General features: G+C 35.9%; 1 protein-coding gene across 5 annotated transcripts in view; it reads left to right on the plus strand.

Moving 5' to 3' along the window:
* LOC101893749 (protein sprint) overlaps window positions 1–21,787 on the plus strand; it is a 452,096-nt gene that overhangs the window by 389,147 nt on the left and 41,162 nt on the right. For all 5 annotated transcript variants that reach the window (XM_059122991.1, XM_059122992.1, XM_059122994.1 and 2 more), the window contains one exon: window positions 12,176–12,382. In XM_059122991.1, coding sequence (XP_058978974.1) covers window positions 12,176–12,382 — 207 coding nt within the window. The remainder of the gene's footprint in view (window positions 1–12,175; window positions 12,383–21,787) is intronic.

Genomic DNA, 21,787 nt, shown 5'->3' on the forward strand with positions numbered 1-21,787 from the left:
TTCGTCATCCATCGCTCACCTCCAGTCGGGTTTTCCTTCTTGTATTATCCCTATCTTCTTCAACTTCATACTCTATTTCAGAAAAAAATACCACCCTTCTTATTCGGTGAGTGGGGTCGTATAAAAATTAATGATTCCTCGTCAAGGCGACAGCAAAAAATAATAGTCAGCCAAAGGAGAATGTTTAATAAATGTGCTAAATATGTAATAAAGTACGTGTAACAGCCAACAACAGCGCCAGTTACAACAAAACAAACCATTACAAATGCTGTTGTTGTTAAAAGGAATGAAGAAACTAATGTGTCGTTTGTTGCAACATCTGTTGAATTTGATGTGACACAAGGAAAGTTTTTCAGACAATCGGTCAGCAAAAACAACGAAACACGAACAGGAGAATATGTGACAATGAAGTTTAATGGAAAAAAGAGGACAAGAGACAGTTGAAGATTATTAGTTAAATAAATTATATTTTAACTAAAAACTGTGTACTCTTTGAGGAGGGAGAGAGTGAGAGAAAGTTACATGGATAGTAACTGCAGTTGAAACGCATTTTTTTTGTCAATTTGTTGAGTTTTATTAAAACTTTCGGGGCACAACGTTTTTTATAGATTTAAATGTGACTTTTGTGGGGTATATTCAGTTTTTATTCTAGGAATTCGATTTCTTACCAGAAGTTAAAGAGAAAACATGTGCTTAACTCTTAAGAGAATAAAAGTACTACCATGGCAAAATTAAAAATGGAGATTTACACCTTTGAAATGTACGCACAACTTGTGTCCAGTGCCAAATAATACAATATTGTGTATAATTGGAGATACTTGGCTTCAATTCACCAAAAAAACACAATTGTAAAATAATTTGAAATTGATAGATAAAGTCTAGAAATATAAAAGTTTTGTCATTACCGATTTGGCAAATGAGACTGCCTCTTTAATTCTACCATAATGTTAGCCTTCTTCGCATAGAAATAGCCTCAACATATCAATATGTAAATGGTAATAAATCATCAAAGGCAACTATCCCCATAGTCTTATGCTCCCACAAAATATAGTTTGGTTTTCCAATATTTTCTTTATGACCTTCGACTACTGTGCAGCATTTGGTTGCTAGGTTCCATTTTCATGCTAAAATAAAAAGAAGATGTTCCAAACCAAGTCTCAATTTTTGTTTATACATTTACGATGCTTTGTGATTTTGCTATACATACACCCTAACCATGAAAAGGGTTTCCAGTCGATGAATGTTGTTTTATGATGTGTTGCCTGGTTATGTGCCTGAAGGACTCTTCCCATAGGCATCATCGACATATCAAGAGACAGAATCCGAATCATAAAAGTATCAGCATCACAAGGTTTGCTTCAGTTTTCATTTCATGTTGGTATTTTTTTGTGAAATTCTAACATTCTCTGCACCGACGATGGAGTGCGGTTGGCTTAGTAACCCAGGTTTCCTTTGGTTTGTCTCTGATGGATGGGTTAAATTTTCCTGGATCTGTTGTTGATGTCGAGTTTTTTGTTCGTATTCTTTTTCTATTTTAACAAAATGATGTTGCCAAGAGCAATTCTGCAATAGACAACCGCTGTGCGAGATGTATAGGGATGACATAGACGACGATGGAAGACCGAAATATTTCTGTCTTTGGCACTCAACTGTAACTTAAATAACAAAATAAAGATTTCATTTACTAATTAAGTTGGGGAAGAAAACTTATTTAAATTTCCCATCGACAATGGAAGCAGGAAGTAATTTTGTTAAATTACATTTTAAATGAGTTGTTTGCGCTTTAAAGAGTTGTCATAGATTTAAAGGATATTTAAGTGTATGGAGAATTTCAATGGGGAAGCAATGGTAGACTAGCCTCAATAAAAAGAGACAATTTGGATTCAAAATTGCATTATTGGGCTGATTTAAGGTATTGTAAAAACAGATGCTAACTTCTTGTTTTGACAATGGAATAGGACGTTTTTACACGCCTTGCTAAGTCCCTTTATGGCAACTTTAGACAAGTCAAAATTAAAATGGCAAAAACACACAGAACGCCAATGCGTTTGCCGTAAAAATTAACCAGCCATATGTTAAGCTTATAATTCGAGCAAAAATATTAAAATCGCGTGTAGAATGGTTTCACAGAATGACATTCATTCGTACACATGTCATTTTCAATGCTGTCCATGTTTAGCGTTTTTTTAATAAACGCAAATGCAAGACTCTTTAAGAGCATTGCGCTAAATATTAAGAAATGGTGTTACACAAAACAGCAACATTTGTTTCAAATTACAACAGATATTACTTTACATGCATCGAAGTGGAGTGAAGAGAAACTTTAAAATGAAAAAATGTACACCTAGACAGGATTACCTTGGCATTATAAGACTTTATTTTAAAGCACAGATGTTGTGAAGTAGTGCAGGTACAGTGAATTGTGGAAATATACGGATTAGAAGGAACTTACTTTGTGGATTAAAAACTCAAAGTCAACATGGCCATGTCCGTCCCACGAAATTAAATAACGGAAAAATGTCACTGGATACCGTTTGTTTGCAGACAGGCCAAGTTTGAAGATGGTACTAAATAGGCCACCCGTTAACTTTATCACCCCTAAGGTTTCAGTTAAAATTTTCAACTGAATTATATCTAATTTTATTTTTTGGTACCCCGTGGGTAGCAACAGTCTATTATTTAGTATGACCTCATAAACGGTTTGGAGGAGCGTACCATTTTTTTTTTTGTATTTATTGCTTTGAAAAAACCAAACATTTTTTCAAAATCGTGGACTAGAAGAATCTTTTGTTGTAAGCTCCCATTAAGGGTATTAACTAGATTTGAATAGTTTGAATCATATTTATGAAAGAAAATCTAGGCATTTCATTCATATTTCGTCTTATTAACTCATTTTAAAAATGTACAAAAAGGCAAATAAATGAAAATAACTTGTGCGTCTAATTTTGAATGATTTTGACTGAAAGCTGGCATAGCCTCTGGGCTGTTTTTAAGAAGTTTTAAAAAATTTGTTCTACCTCCCTGGTTTAAAAGCGGAATTGCAATTAAGTACCAGAGAAAGAAACTACTGCTGAATTTCCTGTAATTAAACTCAATTGACAGTAATTTTGATATCCAGAGCTCATGGGAGAAACTTGTATTAAATTTAACCCATTCTGGACTAGCCATGCATATATGAAACCCCAGTTTCAACATGGGATTAGGGTCTTCTAATTCGGAGGTACTGATCGCAATTTATGAATTCCCTTTTTTATGTTTTAAGCATAACACAGATTTGTTCGTTTTCACTCGGTAGCGAAACTTGCTCGCGAGCAGGATTGCAGTTTTTTGCGTAGTCTACTCTTCACTCTTTTGTTTTGTCTGGCAGAGCTCCCGAGTCACTCCTGCAAGATAGAGCAAGAGTTTGCTCCAACAGAGAAAATAAAATTATTTTTTAGCTGATTTGTGGGTACCAACCGATTTTGATATTGCTATGTACTGTAGAGGAGGGGGTAGAAAGAGAGGTGGTGATCGTGTGCAGAAAAAATACACATACATGGAAATACAACAACGGTATGACAAAAACTAATAGAGTGCTCGGCAAGAGTAAAATCTGCTCGATTTCGAAAGAATTTCGCTCTCACTCAAAATCGAGGAAAACATGTCCAATCCTATTCGAGCAACATCGAAAAATGGAGTTTACTCGATGGTTTCTTTCCGCTCCCAGGAGCGCTCCTGCTCGAATTCGAGTGAGTTTCACTTTTTGTACAAATACGAGCGGGTTTTCGGAGATCTTGTCGAAAACAAATGCAGATTTTAAAATTTTTTCACTTTTGCCTTCAAATCATGGACAATAAAAACGTGGACAGTATAAAAATGAAAAATCTATGATCTCAAAATAGGAAATCGATCAATAAAAGTGGACTCTTGAACAGAAAAAGTCAATTTATCGACTTATAGACATTCATTTTAGACCGAAAGAATTGTTGCATAAAGTTTGAGCCTGGTTCCGCTCCATAAGACTTTGATATCAGATGGTGAGTACCTTATGCTGGCAGTCTCTTGTAAATCTTCGGATGGCCCTGTTGGTAAGGTACCAACGTGGTTCGGAACTCAGCTAGTCAAAACTCGTTTGAATGAACATGTTTTACTCTAAACCGTAGTACGACTTCAATTAAAATTAAAAATAAATTCTATATTAAACTCAAGATTTTCTGTTTCAAAGCCTCCAAAAATATTATTTATTTATTTTATTTATTTATTATTATTATAATTATTTATTTATTTATTTTTTTTTTTTTTTTTTTTTTGCAAAAATGTCTTCTGTCTTTGACGAGCAAAAGAAAATTCTAGCGAATTGTGGTTAAAAACTTCCAAAAAAGAAAGTGTTGAGGTTGGAGGATATACTGCAATGTCTATTTAGACAACTAGTTTTTCTCAAAAGAAGTCGGTTAATACCAAACCACCTACGGCCATAAAATACCGAATAACGGATGGTACCGTACATGCGAACTTCCAATATATAATATGTACAAAATTTAAGCATTCAATTTCAATTCTCTCAAAGGAAGAAAAGATAAAAACGTAAAGGGAATATATATTTAGAGTTTCAAAGATATATCTTAAATATTGAGATCTCTATCGTGACGGACAAACGCACAGGCACACAGATGGCCTTACCCTTATGGACGTATAATTTGACTCCCAAAAAATCTCATTACCAAATAATGGGGTCATGACGTGCATTTTGGCGTCAGTAACTTCTTTAAATTCTGCCAACCTTATTTTAACATAGACATGTCGTAGGAACTTTTCAAATTTCCAACAAGAGCCAAAATAAAGTTTTAAAGCAAACGTTCGATTTACAGAATTTATGGAGGGGTTGAATTTGGGTTCTCCTGGTTGGTAGTAGGGCAAGCAATCTGTAATAGGAACCTGACTCTAATTTCTCGGTTTTTATACTGTCAAATTAAATCTAACATCTTTTGTCTAACACTAGCTTTCACTTTTCTTGCCCACATTTTCCTGGCCCAAACCCAGTGTTCTTGCTAATGCCTTGGCCTCTTGTTTTACATGGTCGCTAATAGAAGTAGCTATTTAACAAAATATCTATGCTCAGGTGTGTCTCTTGCCCTCTGCTAGATCTCTCCGCTACCTTGTCGCCAGGGCAACTTCATTACGTTTTTCTTGTCTCATTTTTTTTTCGTTTCTGTGTGAGTGGCTTTTTGCATCTACGGCAGACAGAACGGCATCGAACGGAAATGCATACCTTTGGAAGAGAAGTTGAATCGCAGCCAACAGCAGCCCTAGTCGCTTTATTGGAGTTCATATTTCAGCGTAAATACAATATTATGCAAATGTGACGACGTTGTCGTTGTTGTTGGCTTCCCCTCACGAAAAAACAACAACTAACAGCAAAATATAAATATGAGAAAAATATCTAAAAGTGAAAAAAAAAAACAAACAAAATGCGAAATATTATTCTTTTGTTTGCCTTTTGATCCGGCCAAACACAATTTAAGTGCGAATTTTTCTTGTACCACCCCCTCTCCTCCTTCCCCTAGTGGAGTATCAAATTTTTGCCATTCAAAATGTCATTTATCGTCACATTTTTATGCAAAAAATCCAGTGATACCCAAGAGTATCATCGTCAACACAGAGCTCCATCACCATCATCTGTCGCCGTGTATCGCCCAGTGTTGAGTGTATTTTTCGGATTTACCACGGTCACATTAACAACACCCGGTTGGTTGGGTGGAATCATCATGAGTTGCCATTATTAGGAGGGGGATTGAGTGACAACGTTGTTGACTTGCTGCTGTTGTTTTTGTTATTTATGCAAAATAAGAGAAACAAAATCAAAAAAAAGTGACGAAACAGTCATCATAAATATTTTGCACGCTTCAATTGACACGCGTTTCGTTGGTGTAAACATTTTCGTTTGGTTTAAGCCAAGCAGCAGCAACAACAACAACGACAAGAAAAAATCGATGCAGGAAGGAGTGGGAGGATTTTACCTAGAGCGCACACAATGATATAAGGAGGTGCCTTATTTCAATAGACTGAGTGGTATTACTGCAATATTTTTACTGGTGTTTAAACAACGCCCCTTCCATCCACCGGCATAGCCTTCTTCCTGAAGCAACGTATGCATGCATCCTCAAAAAGACAGTGTAAAATGATCTTTTGATATTGTTTAACAACAACATTGTGTCTGCTGTTGTTGTCGTCGTCGTTAAAGTAACAACAAATGAAAAATTACACAAAATAAACGTCGGAGCAAGGGAAAGTGTTTTTCTTTTTTTGTGTTTTATATGAGAAAGTGTTTCATATCCGGGGGAGGAGGGATGGCAAACATGTGTATGGAGACTGGATTAAATTTGTGGCATAAATGTGGAATTTAAATGAATATTATTGGATTTTATTATGCAAAATGGAAAAAAGAGAAGGAAAATAAATAATAAAAATATTTAAACTTTTTTAAAGAGTATGAATTTAAAGAAATTCTTACTGGGTTTGGCTTTATAATATTCTTTATTCCTTTATATAGAAAATTTCAAGTCAAAAAAGGTCTTCGCCAGTCGCATAAATAACATAACTTTCCAGGATAATAAACGCAAAAAGAAATAAGAAATAAAAGTAAAAGTTCAATTGCGCTAAAAATCAATAACACCAACAAAGGCCAGAGGCTGACTGCGCGCTCAAGCAAAAGATGAAAAGAGGAAGAAAAAAATGAGTGTTTAAGCACATGTGCCAGACCTAGCCCAGCCCAGCCCAGCCCAGTCCAGCCCAAAGATCATAAACAACCACAATGACAAAGAGTTAGGGTCAGTTAGGCAGACACGCGGGAAAAAACTTGTTCTAAGATTAAATACCCTGCAACCACAAAACTTGAAGAACTTTTATGTGTTCCCCCATTGTGCAAGGCAATAATTAAGGAAAAGGATTCTTCTTCTTCCGTTAACTTTAGATTTATTTTCGGAAATTCCAAAAATACGAGTAGAATAATTAAAAAAAAACATTAGATTCGACCGGGCCGAACTTTTAATACTCTCCACTTTTGAGTAAAGAAAGCATTAGAACCCATTATGACCCACAAATATCAATTTTTAGACATACTCGTGGGAAAATGTGCCAAAAGGTACCGTTATATTGGAGCTATACCAAAACGTGGACCTATACATACAATATTTCGCCACCGGAGCTAGAACCAATTATGTCCAACAAATATCAATTTTTAGACAAATACGTAAAAAAATGTGACAAAAACCATCAAAATACCGAATATCGGAAAATACCGTTATATGGGGCTATACTAAAACGTGGACCTATACATGCAATGTTTCGCCACCGGAGTTAAAACCACTAATGACCAACAAATACCAATTTTTAGACAAATCCGTTAGAAAATGTAGCAGAAATCATTAAAATACCGAATATCGGGAGGGGACTATACCGAAACATGGACCTATCAATTTTCAGACAAATCTGTGAAAAAATGTGACAAAAACCATCAAAATACCGAATATAGGGAGGTACCGTTATATGGGGGCTATACCAAAACGTGGACCTATACATGTAATGTTTCGCCATTAGAACCCATTATGACCAACAAAAACCAATTTTTAGACAAATCCGTAAGAAAATGTAGCACAAATCGTTAAAATACCGAATATCGGGAGGGGACTATACCGAAACGAGGACCTATACATGCAATGTTTCGCCACACATTATGACCTACAAGTACCAATTTTCCGACAAATCCGTGAAAAAATGTGGCATAAATCATCAAAATACCGAATATCGGGAGGTACCGTTATATGGGGACTATGCAAAAACGTGGACCGATGTATCTCATTGTCAATACCTAGACACAATACAAATTGTTCTGCCAAATTTTGACGCTCTACGTCCAATAATCTTAGCTGTATCGTGATTTCAACAGACAGACGGACGAACATCGTTAAATCGTCTTTAATCGAATTTTATGCTGATTATGAATATATATGCTTTATGGGGCCTACGACGAATATTTAGGGATGTTACAAACGGAATGACAAAGTTAATATACCCTCCATTCCAAGGTGGAGGGTATAAAAATATTAAGAATACCAAGTACAGAACATTTGTGTGGGTATAAATGAGATGTATGGGACCCATGTGATCAAATCAAAAACATTGATTTTGATTAAATCGAATCCATTCTATCTTCAAGATAGTGATGACCCCTTACCTCGAAAGTTCGACTAAGGAAGCTGTATATAGTAGACCGGTTCCAGAATATTCAAGAATCCTTACTTTAACAATTTTTGCAACTATTCGATAGTCTCCTCAAAATTCTATATACAGGATGAGATAAATGGGCTTCGCTTCACCGAGAATGGGCCAAAATACCGCAGAGCAACATTCGGGCAGCGTGTGACGGTTTCATTTGCCGTTTTAAGGCCATAATTCGTGTCAAATGTGACCAACTCGAACAAATCTAAACGTATTCTAAAATTTGATGATATTTTCGACATTATTTGCCAAAATTTAAAAAAAAATGTAAAAACTATGGCGTTTGAATTTGTTGCAGTTATTTTATCTCACCCTGTAGAAACTCTGGAGAACTGCTCAATTCTTTATAGACTCTTTTATAGCCATTTTAGTGAAATACTGCCCCATTGTGCAGCTATCATTTATTGTCTGTTAAAAAGAATCTATACCCTACCATTATTATTATACCTCGAAGGAAAGCAAGTTCTCTTGTCATTTCTTTCACATTCACATCTTAAGATTTACAGTTCAAGTGTCGTCTAGTTCTTTTTTTTTTTTTTTTTTTTTTTTTTTTTTTTGTTATTCAACTCCTGGTACGTACGTCAAAGGAATGTCTTTGTTGCAGACAATATTTATACGTTGGATGTATGTATATCCATGGACCACTTCAATTTGATGACACATTCACACCAGCCCAAGTGGGGAAGGTGGGCTTGGAAGAACCCATTTAGATGCCGGTTACATCAACATTAAGTGTGAATATCACTGCAGAATAGAATGCGTAGAGTAATTTTCAATTTTGTGTCAGCATAGAGGCGTTCCACGTTAAAACGCTGCAGCTACGCCTTTTTTTTTTTTGGTGGACAAATCTCAGCGAAAAATTCCTCAAACAATTTCAGAAGCGAGCAAAAAGAAACCTGGGCGTTTACTTTTCTTTTATTCGATGACATGTCAGCAGCGGCATTGGCAGTGGCAGCAAGGAAACTACATTATAAAATATACAGAGAGAAGTGAACGGAAATTAAGTTGTTTGCCACTGTACTCCGGCAAAGATGAGGGAGTAGCCAGGGAAGGAGGGCTGTATATGTGGGATGATTCCAGACCAGAACAGGACTAAGTGATTTTTAGTGCGTGTTTAATTGAAAGGAAAACCTATTCTTCTTGCCTTATTTTTATGCTTTGCTGTGACATTTTGATTTAATTATTGTCTCCGATTTGAATGGAGAGGAATTTAATTTGATTTTAACAATGCGAAAAACGGAATTGGTCTATTAGGAAAATTATTGGAAAAAGAGAAAGCAGACACAGGGATGGGCAATGATGTGGAAGATGCTGTAGTTGTGGGGTAAAATAAGGCAATTTTATTAAAATAAAGTAAGGCGAAATTCGACTGGAATGACAAATTGATGGAAACAAAAATTTGTAAAACTTTCTCGGGTATTGACGGAATTTGTCAAAATATGAGATTTTTCAAGCAAAATATTCTGAAAACATCTGCAAAATAATCATTTAAATTCTAGTGCTAAGAAAATGTGAAATGAAAAGTTATCAAGAAAATGATTTGATTTTAAATTTTCATAGAACAAGAATCCAACCGCTTTCCATTTTATTCATAGGTTTGAAGTTTTAACACAACAGTGTTTACTAAATCGATGATTGATGATTGTTTCAATATTGGCAACAGATGAAAGGTAGATTTTTGACTTTATAGGTGGTTAACTAGAAGAATTAAAAATCGAAACCAAAACAAGTAAATCTTCTAATATATAAAAGATAAATGATACTCAACGCCCAGACGAAACGTCTGAAGGTAGAATCTTGAAATTTTGCACAAGGATCAGTCTTGGTGCGTATACGTGTTATTAGGCTGATTTTTTTGGAAATTCGTACTAAATGGGGAAGTAGTAAAATTTGAATGGGACAAACGGAATGAGCTAGAATTCTGAAATTTGGAACGAGAGTTACAAAGTGTTTTTTGGAAAATCGAAGACTATCAAAAGTTCTAAAATGGTACTAAACTTCTAAAGTGGTACCATTTTGTATATATCAACCGATAGATTTAAAACTTGAAATTTGGTGTGAGAATGACGGATGGAAACTAAGTTCGAAATATAAAGGTGGTTTTGGAAATGTGGACTAAATGGTACTAAATTTGAAACAGTTCAGTATAGGGTGAATGGATGAAGATGAAATTTGAAATTTTGTATTGGGGTACCGTCAGTAGTTGGTTTATAATAATGGGATATTTTTGGAAATGTGTACTACAAGAGCACGAAAAGTACTAAATAGTACAATATTTGATACAATTTGGTATTGGGTGAACAAATAGCGCTTGAAATGTGAAATTTTGTATTAGGGTCGCTGTTCATGTGTTGCCTGGACATATGGGGTTGGCTTTGGAAAAGTGTATTTTAATTGTACTAAAACAACCAAGTCGAACTAAATTGGGCATTGGGTGAAGGAAAAGATCTGGAATCCCGTGATTTGTTATTGAGGTCTCTGTTGGGATCTGGTGTTAAGATCTGATGGTGGTTTTGTAAATGCGTACAATAATTGTAGGAAAAGTACTACATGGTACTAGTTTTGGATCACTGTCGGTGTTTTGGATGGAGAGATACACATTGTTTTAGTTATGTGTACTAAATGTTACTAAATTTGGTATTTAGTGAAAGGATAGTACCGAAATCCAAAAATTTGATATGAAGATAGCTGTTGGTTTAGAGAAGGAACTGGTGTTGGATTGCTTCACTTACACTAAAGAGTTGCTTCACTTGGCCGAAAGTGTTAAACTGCCGAATTAGGTTTTCTCCGCTGAAAATGTGCACCTTCGGTTGGCCACCAGAATACCGCAGAGCAACATTCGGGCAGCGTGTGACGGTTTCATTGGCCGTTTAAAGGCCATAATTCGTGCAAAAGGTGACCAATTCGAACAAATCTAAACTTCTTCTAAAATTTGATGCTATTTCCGACATTTTTTGCTTTAATTCAATAAAATTAGAAAAAAATGTTTGACTTTGTTGCAGTTTTTTATCTCACTCTGTATTTGCACTAAATGATACAAACCAGCAATTAAATGGTACAAATAGCAATAACTTTTTGAACCCATTATTTGCTTATGAGTTTTTGAGAGGACGCACCAGAAATATGAAATTTTAAAGGTTGTTATAAGCGTCATCGTAGGAGTTATCGTATTTTTTCCTAGATTATTATGTCTTGTAAATTATTGGAAAATTACCCATTATTTTTCAACGCACATAACTTCGTAATTAGTTAAGTTGTTACAATCCTTTTGCTGGGTATATATAAGTATACCTATATGGTCTGAAACATGTGACATTTTTATTGCAAATAATACAGAAGACGACAAAAGTAACTACAACCAAAGCAAAAAAAAAAAAAGAAATTAAACATAAATGTTGGCACTCAAGCATAAAGTCACCCCAACGATGACACCACATGACATTTTCATCAATTTCCTCGGCCCACACTCGAGCCAACTGGGCATACGCATATCATGTCCTTTGGACAACTAACTTGGCTAACAGACTGGAAAAGAACAAATGTCTGCAGCAAAAACGGTAACATCTGTTTGGACAAATTTACAGATAATGAAACTTAACTCTGGCTAAAACTTTTAAGCCAGAATATTTAACAATGCCAGGATAAAAACAAAAAAGCCTCTTTCGGCCCTACTCTTATTAAAAATCCCATATTTATTTGTATTGGTGTGAGAGGAAACATGTTTTGAATAGATCTGTTTTTCATGTTTACACAAAAAACGCACACACACACACAATAGCAATTGTTTAAGCCGATTTTGTACAGAAGAAAAGAAGGCTAATAATGAATTTAGCCCAAAAGAGAAATAAATAAACTTTTAACCCATACTTTTTGTCAAAACAACTTATTCATATTTTTCTCTTTCTCCCTCTCTTTACAGTCCCGTACATCTCTTGTTTCGAGTTCAGATGGTGGCATTCTGGCCGAGGGTGAAACATCGAGTGAAACTTCCCGTGGCTCGGATGATGATTCGCCTCCCTGTGATTTGGGTCTGGTGGAGCGTTTGTTGTTGACACATCCAGTGTGGTTTTTACCCGGCATTCAGCGTTCAGGTGCCGTTCATTTTCTGCAAGGCAAAGAAGAAGGGGTAAGTAGAGCTGTCATCACTTTTTTTTCACTTTGCCCGTTACAAATTTAAGCCCAAAACATGGTTGAGAGCATTGCCGTGAAAGCAAGAAAAAAAGGAGGGGAGGGAATACCTGCTTAGCAACTGAGTAAAATTAATTAGCAAAAATTGCACGGAAATTTTGAGTCATTGACTTTTTATTGAAAATGTGTAGAGAAAAAAATAACGAAGAGAACATCATGCATAGCTTTGTCCTCTGTAAATACACGACAAAGGTAACTAACAAAGGACCAAGGATTTCTATGAGCCCCTTTTCAAACAAAGCCACCATAATAATGAATTCTTTAAAGTTTTTTTTACATTTTTTCTTTTACACGCAAAAAAACACAACAAAGCTTTGACATCAAAGGTTTTGACGAATATTTCGTTAATAAAATTCGAATATTTGCAAAGGCAGGAGTGCTGCATTTTCTGGGTATTGGAAATTTTCAAAACAAAAAACTTGTCCATTGTATTTTAACAAAGTAAATGAAAGCCAGTGAAATTTTGAAGGCAATAAATTTTAATTATCATTCCACTCACACTTTGAAAGCGTTCCGAAATCTCTAATGTATCTAAAGATTACAAAACTTCGAAAACGAATTTAAACGAACAGGGCAAGATTGTTTTTAAAATGTTTAACTTTATAGGGACTCACGTTCACAGGATCCTGTTTATATCCTCCACTTTCCAAACAATCCCAATAACAATTAAGCTGCCCCAATCAAAGTTACAGTTATACCACTTTCAGAACCAAACGTAATTTCCACTATATACCTTCTGCAAAACCAGAAAACTGAAAAATAATTAGTTATTCTCATCAAATTTTGAAGTTGAAATTTTACTACCCCTCGAACTCTTTTCGAGAGAAATGGAATAATAGAGTCAACTCATTTTTATACCCTCCACCATACTATGGAGGGTATATTAACTTTGTCACTCCGTTTGTAACTCCTCGAAATACTGATGTAAGACCCAACAAATTATATATATTCTTGATCAGCGTAAAATTCTTTGTCGATTAAGCGATGTCCGTCTGTCTGTCTGTCTATCCGTCTGTCTGTTGTTGTAATCACGCTATCTTTCGAACGAATCGAGATAGAAGGCTAAAATTTTGCAGACATGTTTATTTTGCCACTTTTGTTTTGTTTTCATATAGCCTCCATATAACGGTACCTCCCGATATTCGGTATTTTGGTGATTTTAGTGACATTATTCACCGGAATTGTTTCAAATTTGGTATTTGAAGTTCGTAATGGATACAACAGCCTATGACAGAAAGTTGCCTATGCATGTCCAGGTCTTCGTATAGCCCCCATGTATAAGTACATCGCTATATTCGGTATTTTAACGATTTTAGGTACAATACTCACCGAAATTATTTGAGATGTCGTATTTGAAGTTTGTAATGGATGCTACAGGCTGTAACAGAAGTCCAGGTCTTCGTATAGCTCCGATATAACGGTACCTCCCTATATACGATATTTTGATGATCTTACCTACATTATTCACCGTATATTTCAAGTTTCGAATTTGAATATGGTAATGGCTTATGACAAACAAAGCCTATGTAGGTTCACGTCGTAGAGACCCCAATGTAAGGGCTATTTTTCGGTATTTTTAAAATTTTAACAGAATTTTTAACGGATGTTATTTTTTTGAAAATTTCCAAAATCGTTCCAAATGGTGGAGGGTATTCAAAGTTCGGCCCGCCCGACTTACTACTTTTTAACTTGTTTCTATTCTGTTTTTCTCTTAAGAATACTCCCGCTTAAATTCGACATAGTTCTACTCTCTACTCAAACACTGGCGAGTATTTCAGAGTTCTGATTATTTATATCGGTCTACGTTGTTTTGTATAGTTCAGCAACAATATCCAAACGAATATGCTGTAATTTTACATTTCGAGTTCTCGATAAGGAGAGTTTCGTCTTGCATTGCAACTTTTTTTAGTGTAGATCCCTATTTTATGAGCTTTCATTTTTAGTACTCTGATGGATTCAGAACTTGGATTGACGATCCAAGTTCTTAGAGAATATAAACAGCATTTGCACAAAATGTCCAATATAGGTCCACTTTTTAGTGTAGCTCATGTGGAGACATTAAAAATGACGGACCGTACATTAGTATTTTGAATTCCATTTCCATTTTGCTTTGTTTTTATTCATTGCTTAACTATTTTACTATGTTGACAATTATCCCATTATTTTTTTTTTAATTCTCATTTGAATATAAATAATTTATAGAGAATAATTAAAATTTGTCACTCGGACACAATGTTAATTTTTAATTGTACTAATTAATTTGTTTTGTTGTTATTGTTTTTTTTTTTCTACATTTTTATTTTCAAATGCCAGTTACATAATGAAGGCCTTTGACAAAAACAAAATTGAGTGTTTATCATTTCTGTGGTTGGCCACAAACAGCATTTAATTACATTTATTTAAAGAATTATTTGCAAACATTAGCCGGCTGTTGTCGTTTCCAACGAACACATCTGTTTGTTCGTCCATTAAATTATAAGGTTTCGATTCATGCATTATCGATTTTTTTTTTATTTTGCTTTTTTGTGTGGCATTCGAATTCAATTGAATGTCATTAAAAATTCATACGCATTCGCATTTTACCACCACCAATGATCGCCAGAAACCAAATGGTGTTCATCTGCATTTAAATGGAAAAATGTTAAAAAAACGGATTTAACAAATACTGAAATATGTTTTTTTCCACTGAATTATTAAAATGAATTAATGCACGTTTGGCATAGCGAAAAAAATTGATTAATAAATTAAATTACAATCTTTTTTTCGCCCATTTTGTCGAACTGGCTCAGCGGAAACAGTATTGAATTGAATCTCGAACAATGGTAAATTATCGTAAATTACACAATTTCCATGGATTTGTTAAAAATATTTCCACAATTTGCAATCAATTACTACGGTTTTGGTGTTTTTTTCTGCTGCTGCTGCTGTTGTTGTTGTTTTTGTCTTCTTTTTCCTTTTGTTGAAAATTTGTGTGATAATTCGTTGGAAATCTCTGAACATGTGCCACATACGCAACTCATTTGCGTATGGTTATTTCAAACCAACAAAAAAAAAGAAGTTGCGATTGAAAAGCCGTTGCCAGAACAGTGATGCCCATTGGAATGGTTTTTAGTACCACACATCGGGTAAAATGATGGAAGAAAAACTAGGTAGACTTTTACACACTTCAACACCTGTAAGTATAAATTATAGGCAGATCGGTTGTCCTCGAACTCCATAAAATTTGAAGAAAATTTTGAAGTTCCATGGACTAATGCCAATATTAGAAAATATGGAATATTTTTGTGAGATAGGGTTTTACCGGTTACCAATGGAAAATGCCACGTGTAACCCATTCGAGTGAAAAATTCGACTAGGAACCTCAATGAACCTATAACTTGAAGATACCCTTTCATGGGGTTATACCAGGACCCAAATCTACATTAAACAATTTTTGAGGGAATACCAAACTTAATTCACTTTTTCAGGAAGATGTAGGGGCTTACGTCAGAATGTGAAACGATATTGAAAATTTGTCGAAGATCGAATCTGAATTTTAAGTGAAATCAAATAGCTGAAGAGAGGCTATGCCAAATACAGGGCGAACTTGCGAAATTCCATTGAATGATAGCAAAAAATGTCGGAAAAATTATCAAATTTTAGAATAAGTTTAGATTTGTTCAAATTGGTCACCTTTGGCACGAATTATGGCCTTCAAACGGCCAATGAAACCGTCACTCGCTGCCCAAATGTTGCTCTGCGCATTTCGGCCCATTCCCTCGAAGCGCTTGCTTGAGGTGATCGACACTTTGGTATTTTTTAGTGCCAACCTTGCTTTCCAGACACAATAGTCCAACGGATTGGTATCCGGAGAACCTTATATTGTAACCATCCTTGGGTGGCGCGTGCTGAGTGCGATGTTGCTGAGTCCTGTTGGAATGTCCAAGGTCTGCGGCAAAAATGTTTGCGTGCCCAAGGCTTTAATACCCCTCCACAATATTTTCGCGATAATATTCGACGTTTATTCTGATGCCACGGTAGATTGATATGAGCGGAGAGCGATCATCGGCAGTTATGGCGGCCCACACCATCACCATAACCGGCGCTTGAGTTCTGGTGGCCAACCAAAGGTGCACATTTTCAGCTTTACAAACTGCTGGACAATGAATGTTTTCTTATCGGAGAAAACCAAATTCACCACTTTCGACCAAGCGAAGCAAATCTTTAGCTCTTTTGAGTCTATTTTCTTTCTGTTGCGGTGTAAGTTCTTGCACTTTTTGGAATTTCAATGGCTTTACCCCGAGCTCATTTCTCAAAATTTGCCGAATGGAGATTGCGATATGTTAAGCTCATTAGCCATTTTTCGGCCACTGCGACGGGGGTTTCGATCAAGTCGCTTCCTTACTTTAATATAGACCTGTGTGGTAATTTTTCCTACAAAAATAGTTCAGATGCTTCTTGATAAGAGATTAAGCAAGTTTTATTATTTGTCTCACATACTTTATAAGTTATGATCTTTTCATCGATAGATGTCCTTCCTACAGGAAAATCTCAATACTCCTTTAATATCTTTCGGATAGCACTGTTTTTTTTTTTTTTTTGTTTTTCAAATGCAAATTACAAAATACCAACTCATCCGTTAGTTGCTAAATGAAAATTGAAAAAAAGAGGTAAAATCCATAGCAACAGACAAACATCAATACAAACACACGAAATCCGCACAAAGCAATTTGCTTTAGGTGTGGTGTATGGTGCAATGCGTAACAATAACCAGCCAACACGTATAGTCAGTCAGAGAATGAAGCTTCGTTTTTTGCACATCACCAGCATAAACATTCGAGCCTATATTGTTGCCACCACCGTCTCCCACCGATGCAAACTCGAACGAACAATCAATGACGGCTCAGCAATAACAACTGCTAACAGTACCGCCAAAAGCAAATTCATTAACGCATACCGCAAACCCTAACGAGCCAAACGATGAAAACACGGTGAGGAAGGGGGGTGATGGCAACCAAAACAATAGCACACCAGATCAGCCACTGTATTCATGGACCGAAACCAAAAGCTTTTTGTGCAGGCGAAAGAATATTTGAATGGAGGAGGAAATACGCCTGCAATTTATCTCTGTTTGCCAGCCAAAACGAAATACTCCAGAACGTAGTTCCGAATTGAAAACGAAAGACAATTCAATACGTTTTGCGTAAAACTAAAAGCAAAAGTAAAGCAAGACAATGACTGAATGAATGAAAGAAAAACCTTCGTGGAACACCACAGACCAACAGAGATAACAAAAAACACCGATGATATTGGGGTTTTTGTTTCTTTTTTTGTGAAACCAAATACTACTGCCATGCCGTGGCTACCATGAAATGCCGTCATTTGAATATGAAGACAAGTCATAGTCATCGTCATATTGAAACGTTTCTGGTTCAATGGCTAGCTTATCCGTGCATCCATGCAGCATTGCCAGCAAACGTACGTGTCGTTCCCTTGGCGAATTTGAAAACCATTTTTTCCTCTGCTTAACCAAATTGTTTAAAAGTCATTTTCTAGAAGATTTTCAAATGAATTTCAAATATCTTCTCACATCCCACTGACTTGTGTGACAGAATGGACCATGTTGTGAGTTGGAATTGAAAAATTATACTAAAATTACGGTTAAGCTCTAAGAAATCCTCTTAGAGTATCTGTCAATGTGTTATGTGAACGAAATAGAATGAAAGATAAAGCTAAAGAGCGCCACTATATGTTACAGTGGACACAAATATCTGTAAAAAAATGGGAGGAAAGTCGACTACTTCCAAAATACCTGCTAAAGGACTTATATCTACAGAAAGCTTGAAGAAGTATTTTACCAACCTTGCCTAAGAAAGTCTTCTGTGTGCCGAAACACTGGAAATACATTCCATCTATTAAAGGGCTTAAAAATTTTTAGTTATCAAGGTCCTAAAGAGGTCTTCTATTTATAAATGACATTAGTCTATAGCATAAGGCATAAGAAAGAATTCATCTCAACAGATGACCTGAAAATGTCTGTTAAGGTCTCCTTTATATAGAGGATCTATAGAAGGTGCAGAGAAAGGTTCTGGGCTATTCAAATGTTGGCAAGACATTAATCTCATTTATTCAAATTTATCCTTACGTACTGCCTTACAAAATCATTCTAGCTTACATATTCTATAGATCTGAAAAATGTATAATATTTTTGAAAAACTTTTAGATTTTTTACGATTATCTTCTATTGTTTATAGAAAACCTGAAGAAGAGGTCTTACCTTTAGAGAATATGTAAAAATTGTCTACCTTCAGAAGACCCAAAACAAAACAAAACAACAGAAGACCTTAAGGTATGATTCGTAGCAATAGAAATCCGTCTACAGGAGATTTTCTGTGGTTAAAAGATATGCCGAAAATGTTTTATATTCCCATTTCCCATTTTTAAGAAACTGAATAAGTTATTCCAACTACAATACCCCATAAAAGGTATGCTATCCATTGACAAAACCACCTGAATAGTATTGAAAGAAAGTTGCTCTGCAGTATTTTGGCCCATTCCCGGCGAAGCGCTTGCTTGATGTGATCGACACTTTGGTTTTTTTTAGTGCCAACCTTGCTCTCTAATATACTCCAGACAAAATAGTCCAACTAATTGGTATCCGGAGATTTTGGTGGCCATTGTGCGCTGGAAATGAAGCGAGGAACCTCATTTTGTAGCCATTCTTGGGTGGCGCGTGCTGAGTGTGATGGTCCTGTTGGAATGTCCAAGGTCTGCGGCCAAAACGTTTGCGTGCCCAAGGCTTTAATACACCTTCCAGAATATTTTCGCGATAATATTCGTCATTTATTCTGATGCCAAGGTCGATTAATACGAGCAGAGAGCGACCATCGACTGCTATGGCGGCCCACACCATCATCATGACCGGTGCTTGAGTTCTGGTGTCCAACCGAAAGTGCACATTTTCTTTGGCAAGTAAAGACGATAATTTTTTTGGTTTACAAACTGCTGGGCAACGAATATTTTCCCGTCGCTTGGCCAAATTCGACAGTTCACCACTTTCGGCCAAGCGAAGCAACTCTTTAGCTCTTTTGAGTCTATTTTCTTTCTATTGCGGCGTAACTTCTTGCACTTTTTGGAATTTCAAAGCCTTTACCCCGAGCTCATTTTTCAATATTTGCCGAATGGAAATTGCGATATGTTCAGCTCATGAGCCATTTTTGGGCTACTGTGTCACGGGTTTCGATCAAGTCGCTTCTTTACTTTTCGAACCATTTCTGCTGATGTTGTTGTTTTCTTTTTTTTTCCTACGCTACCAGTATCACGGTAACGAGCGATGGTACGAGACTCTCTAACGATAGCCACTTGTGGTTTTCCAGCCAAATATAAAGAAATCACACTATCACGCTTGAATTCCATCACGAATAACTTTTTTTCTGGAAAATTCTCACAAAAATGCTTTTGTACGCTTTTAAACAATATAATGAGCTGTCACTGGAATAATTTTAAAAGCTGTCGGACGAGTAGCTTAGAAATTACAGCAGACTGAAGTTGTTTGCTGTTTTTTCATCTCACCCTGTATAGCGTTTGCGATGTATCGGGTTGGTTGGTGTTGCAAAGTATTGGGAAGAAATTCTCAATTTCCTGTTTGAACATTTCGACTCATTATTCGCCGAACGTTCCTGTGTAGTTTTCGACGTTTTATAGTTAAAAACCACCTCACTAGTCCAAGTAAGATGAAAATGCCGATTCTGGCGCAGGAATTTAACAAGCCATTAAAATAGTACCGGTAATTGCAGCTGTGTAGCCTAGTCACACTCCAAAGTGCCCAGTTTTCAATAGCATATACACAAACCTATTGATGATCAACAATAACGGTTAATCACCCTGTAACGCATGTAGTGAATGTTGCGTTCAGTAGCATGGTCACAAATATTGTACTGACATTTAGTCAAGATCAGAATGAAGTAAAGTATAGCCACTAATTTAAGGTAATAAAGGTTCCGGACACTAGATGGCTCATAGTTAGAAAAAATCCATATATAACTTACAGTCAAAGTACTTATGTGTTCACACCTTAAAGTATGCTTTAAAAAAATGTAGGATTGACATTTTTTCATGAGGAAATACGATTTTGGCATGAAAACATCTTTATATAGAATACCTGAAAAGGTCCTGTTCTAATAGACGACTTACGAAAATCCTGTTTCAAGTTTTATAATCTTAAACATCGAAAAATAAAGATAATCCTCCAAGCCATTTGAGACTTGGGCATAACAATTCAATGACACCTTTCTCTTCCGTTGCCCACTGTGCCCCAAAACGATACTCTTGCTTGTTGTGATTTCCTAGTTTGAAATGCATGACCACAAAACCGTATGCGGTCAAATTTCGGTGTGCGTACCAAAGTGTCCAACTAACGTCTGACATTCCTCGATCCCTCATCATCCCCTGATAAAGACACAATATGAAAAAAGAGCACACAAAAATAAGACACAACCTAACAGCTTCTCAAGGGAATTTGAAAAGGATTCAATTTTCCAGAAAAAAAAACGCAGAAGTAAAGACAAACCAAAGGAAAACTACAAACCAATTTAAAGATAAAGGCAATGCTACCGAAATACCAAAAACTGTGAACGAACTGCTAGACTTTGCACAGCTGAGCCAGGGCTCCCTGCGTCTTAATAAAAAATCAACGAAAAAATGCGTAGGATAAGTGAAAAAATGGGAAGTAGTTCATAAATGTAAACGACGAAGCAAAATAAACCCAAAAAATCCAAAGAAAGCATCAGGCCAATATAAAGTGAAAGCTAAAAGTGTCCCGTTGAGCATTACTTAATGTCCTTCCAACAGTGGCAACAAAAATAGCAACATCTTACCGTCTACTATGGGTAATATGAAGATATGGAGCGAGAGAGAGAAAGAGACTTGTCATATAACATCAACTGTTGTCTTTGATGTTTTTTTGTCTTCACATCATTTTGTCCCTTAACCGCCATCCGTTGCATTCTGTTTACCTTCCATATTAGACAAGGGATTTGTTTTCTTATTGGCTGTTGGGTTATTTGTTTCAGTGATAGCTGAATTATTTTCTTCCGACTCTTCCACCACACACTCTCCACCTAATAACAAAGCTCATTTCATCAATTTGAATAAAATATGAGATTTTTATTATTGACTCAATATAAACTAATGGCCACCAATGGGATCATAATGATGCAGTTCAACATTGGTTGGTTGGGAAATCAAAACCTTATCGTTTCACTTGGATGTGTAAGTTACGGGGGTAGTTTTAAAAATATGTTTCGAGAAGATGTGCCACAAGTTGTATTTTCAATTTCGAATTTTTAACGGGGAAAAATCGAAG

Source organism: Musca domestica, unplaced genomic scaffold (genome assembly GCF_030504385.1).
Source record: "Musca domestica strain aabys unplaced genomic scaffold, Musca_domestica.polishedcontigs.V.1.1 22, whole genome shotgun sequence".
NCBI classification, from domain to species: domain Eukaryota; kingdom Metazoa; phylum Arthropoda; class Insecta; order Diptera; family Muscidae; genus Musca; species Musca domestica.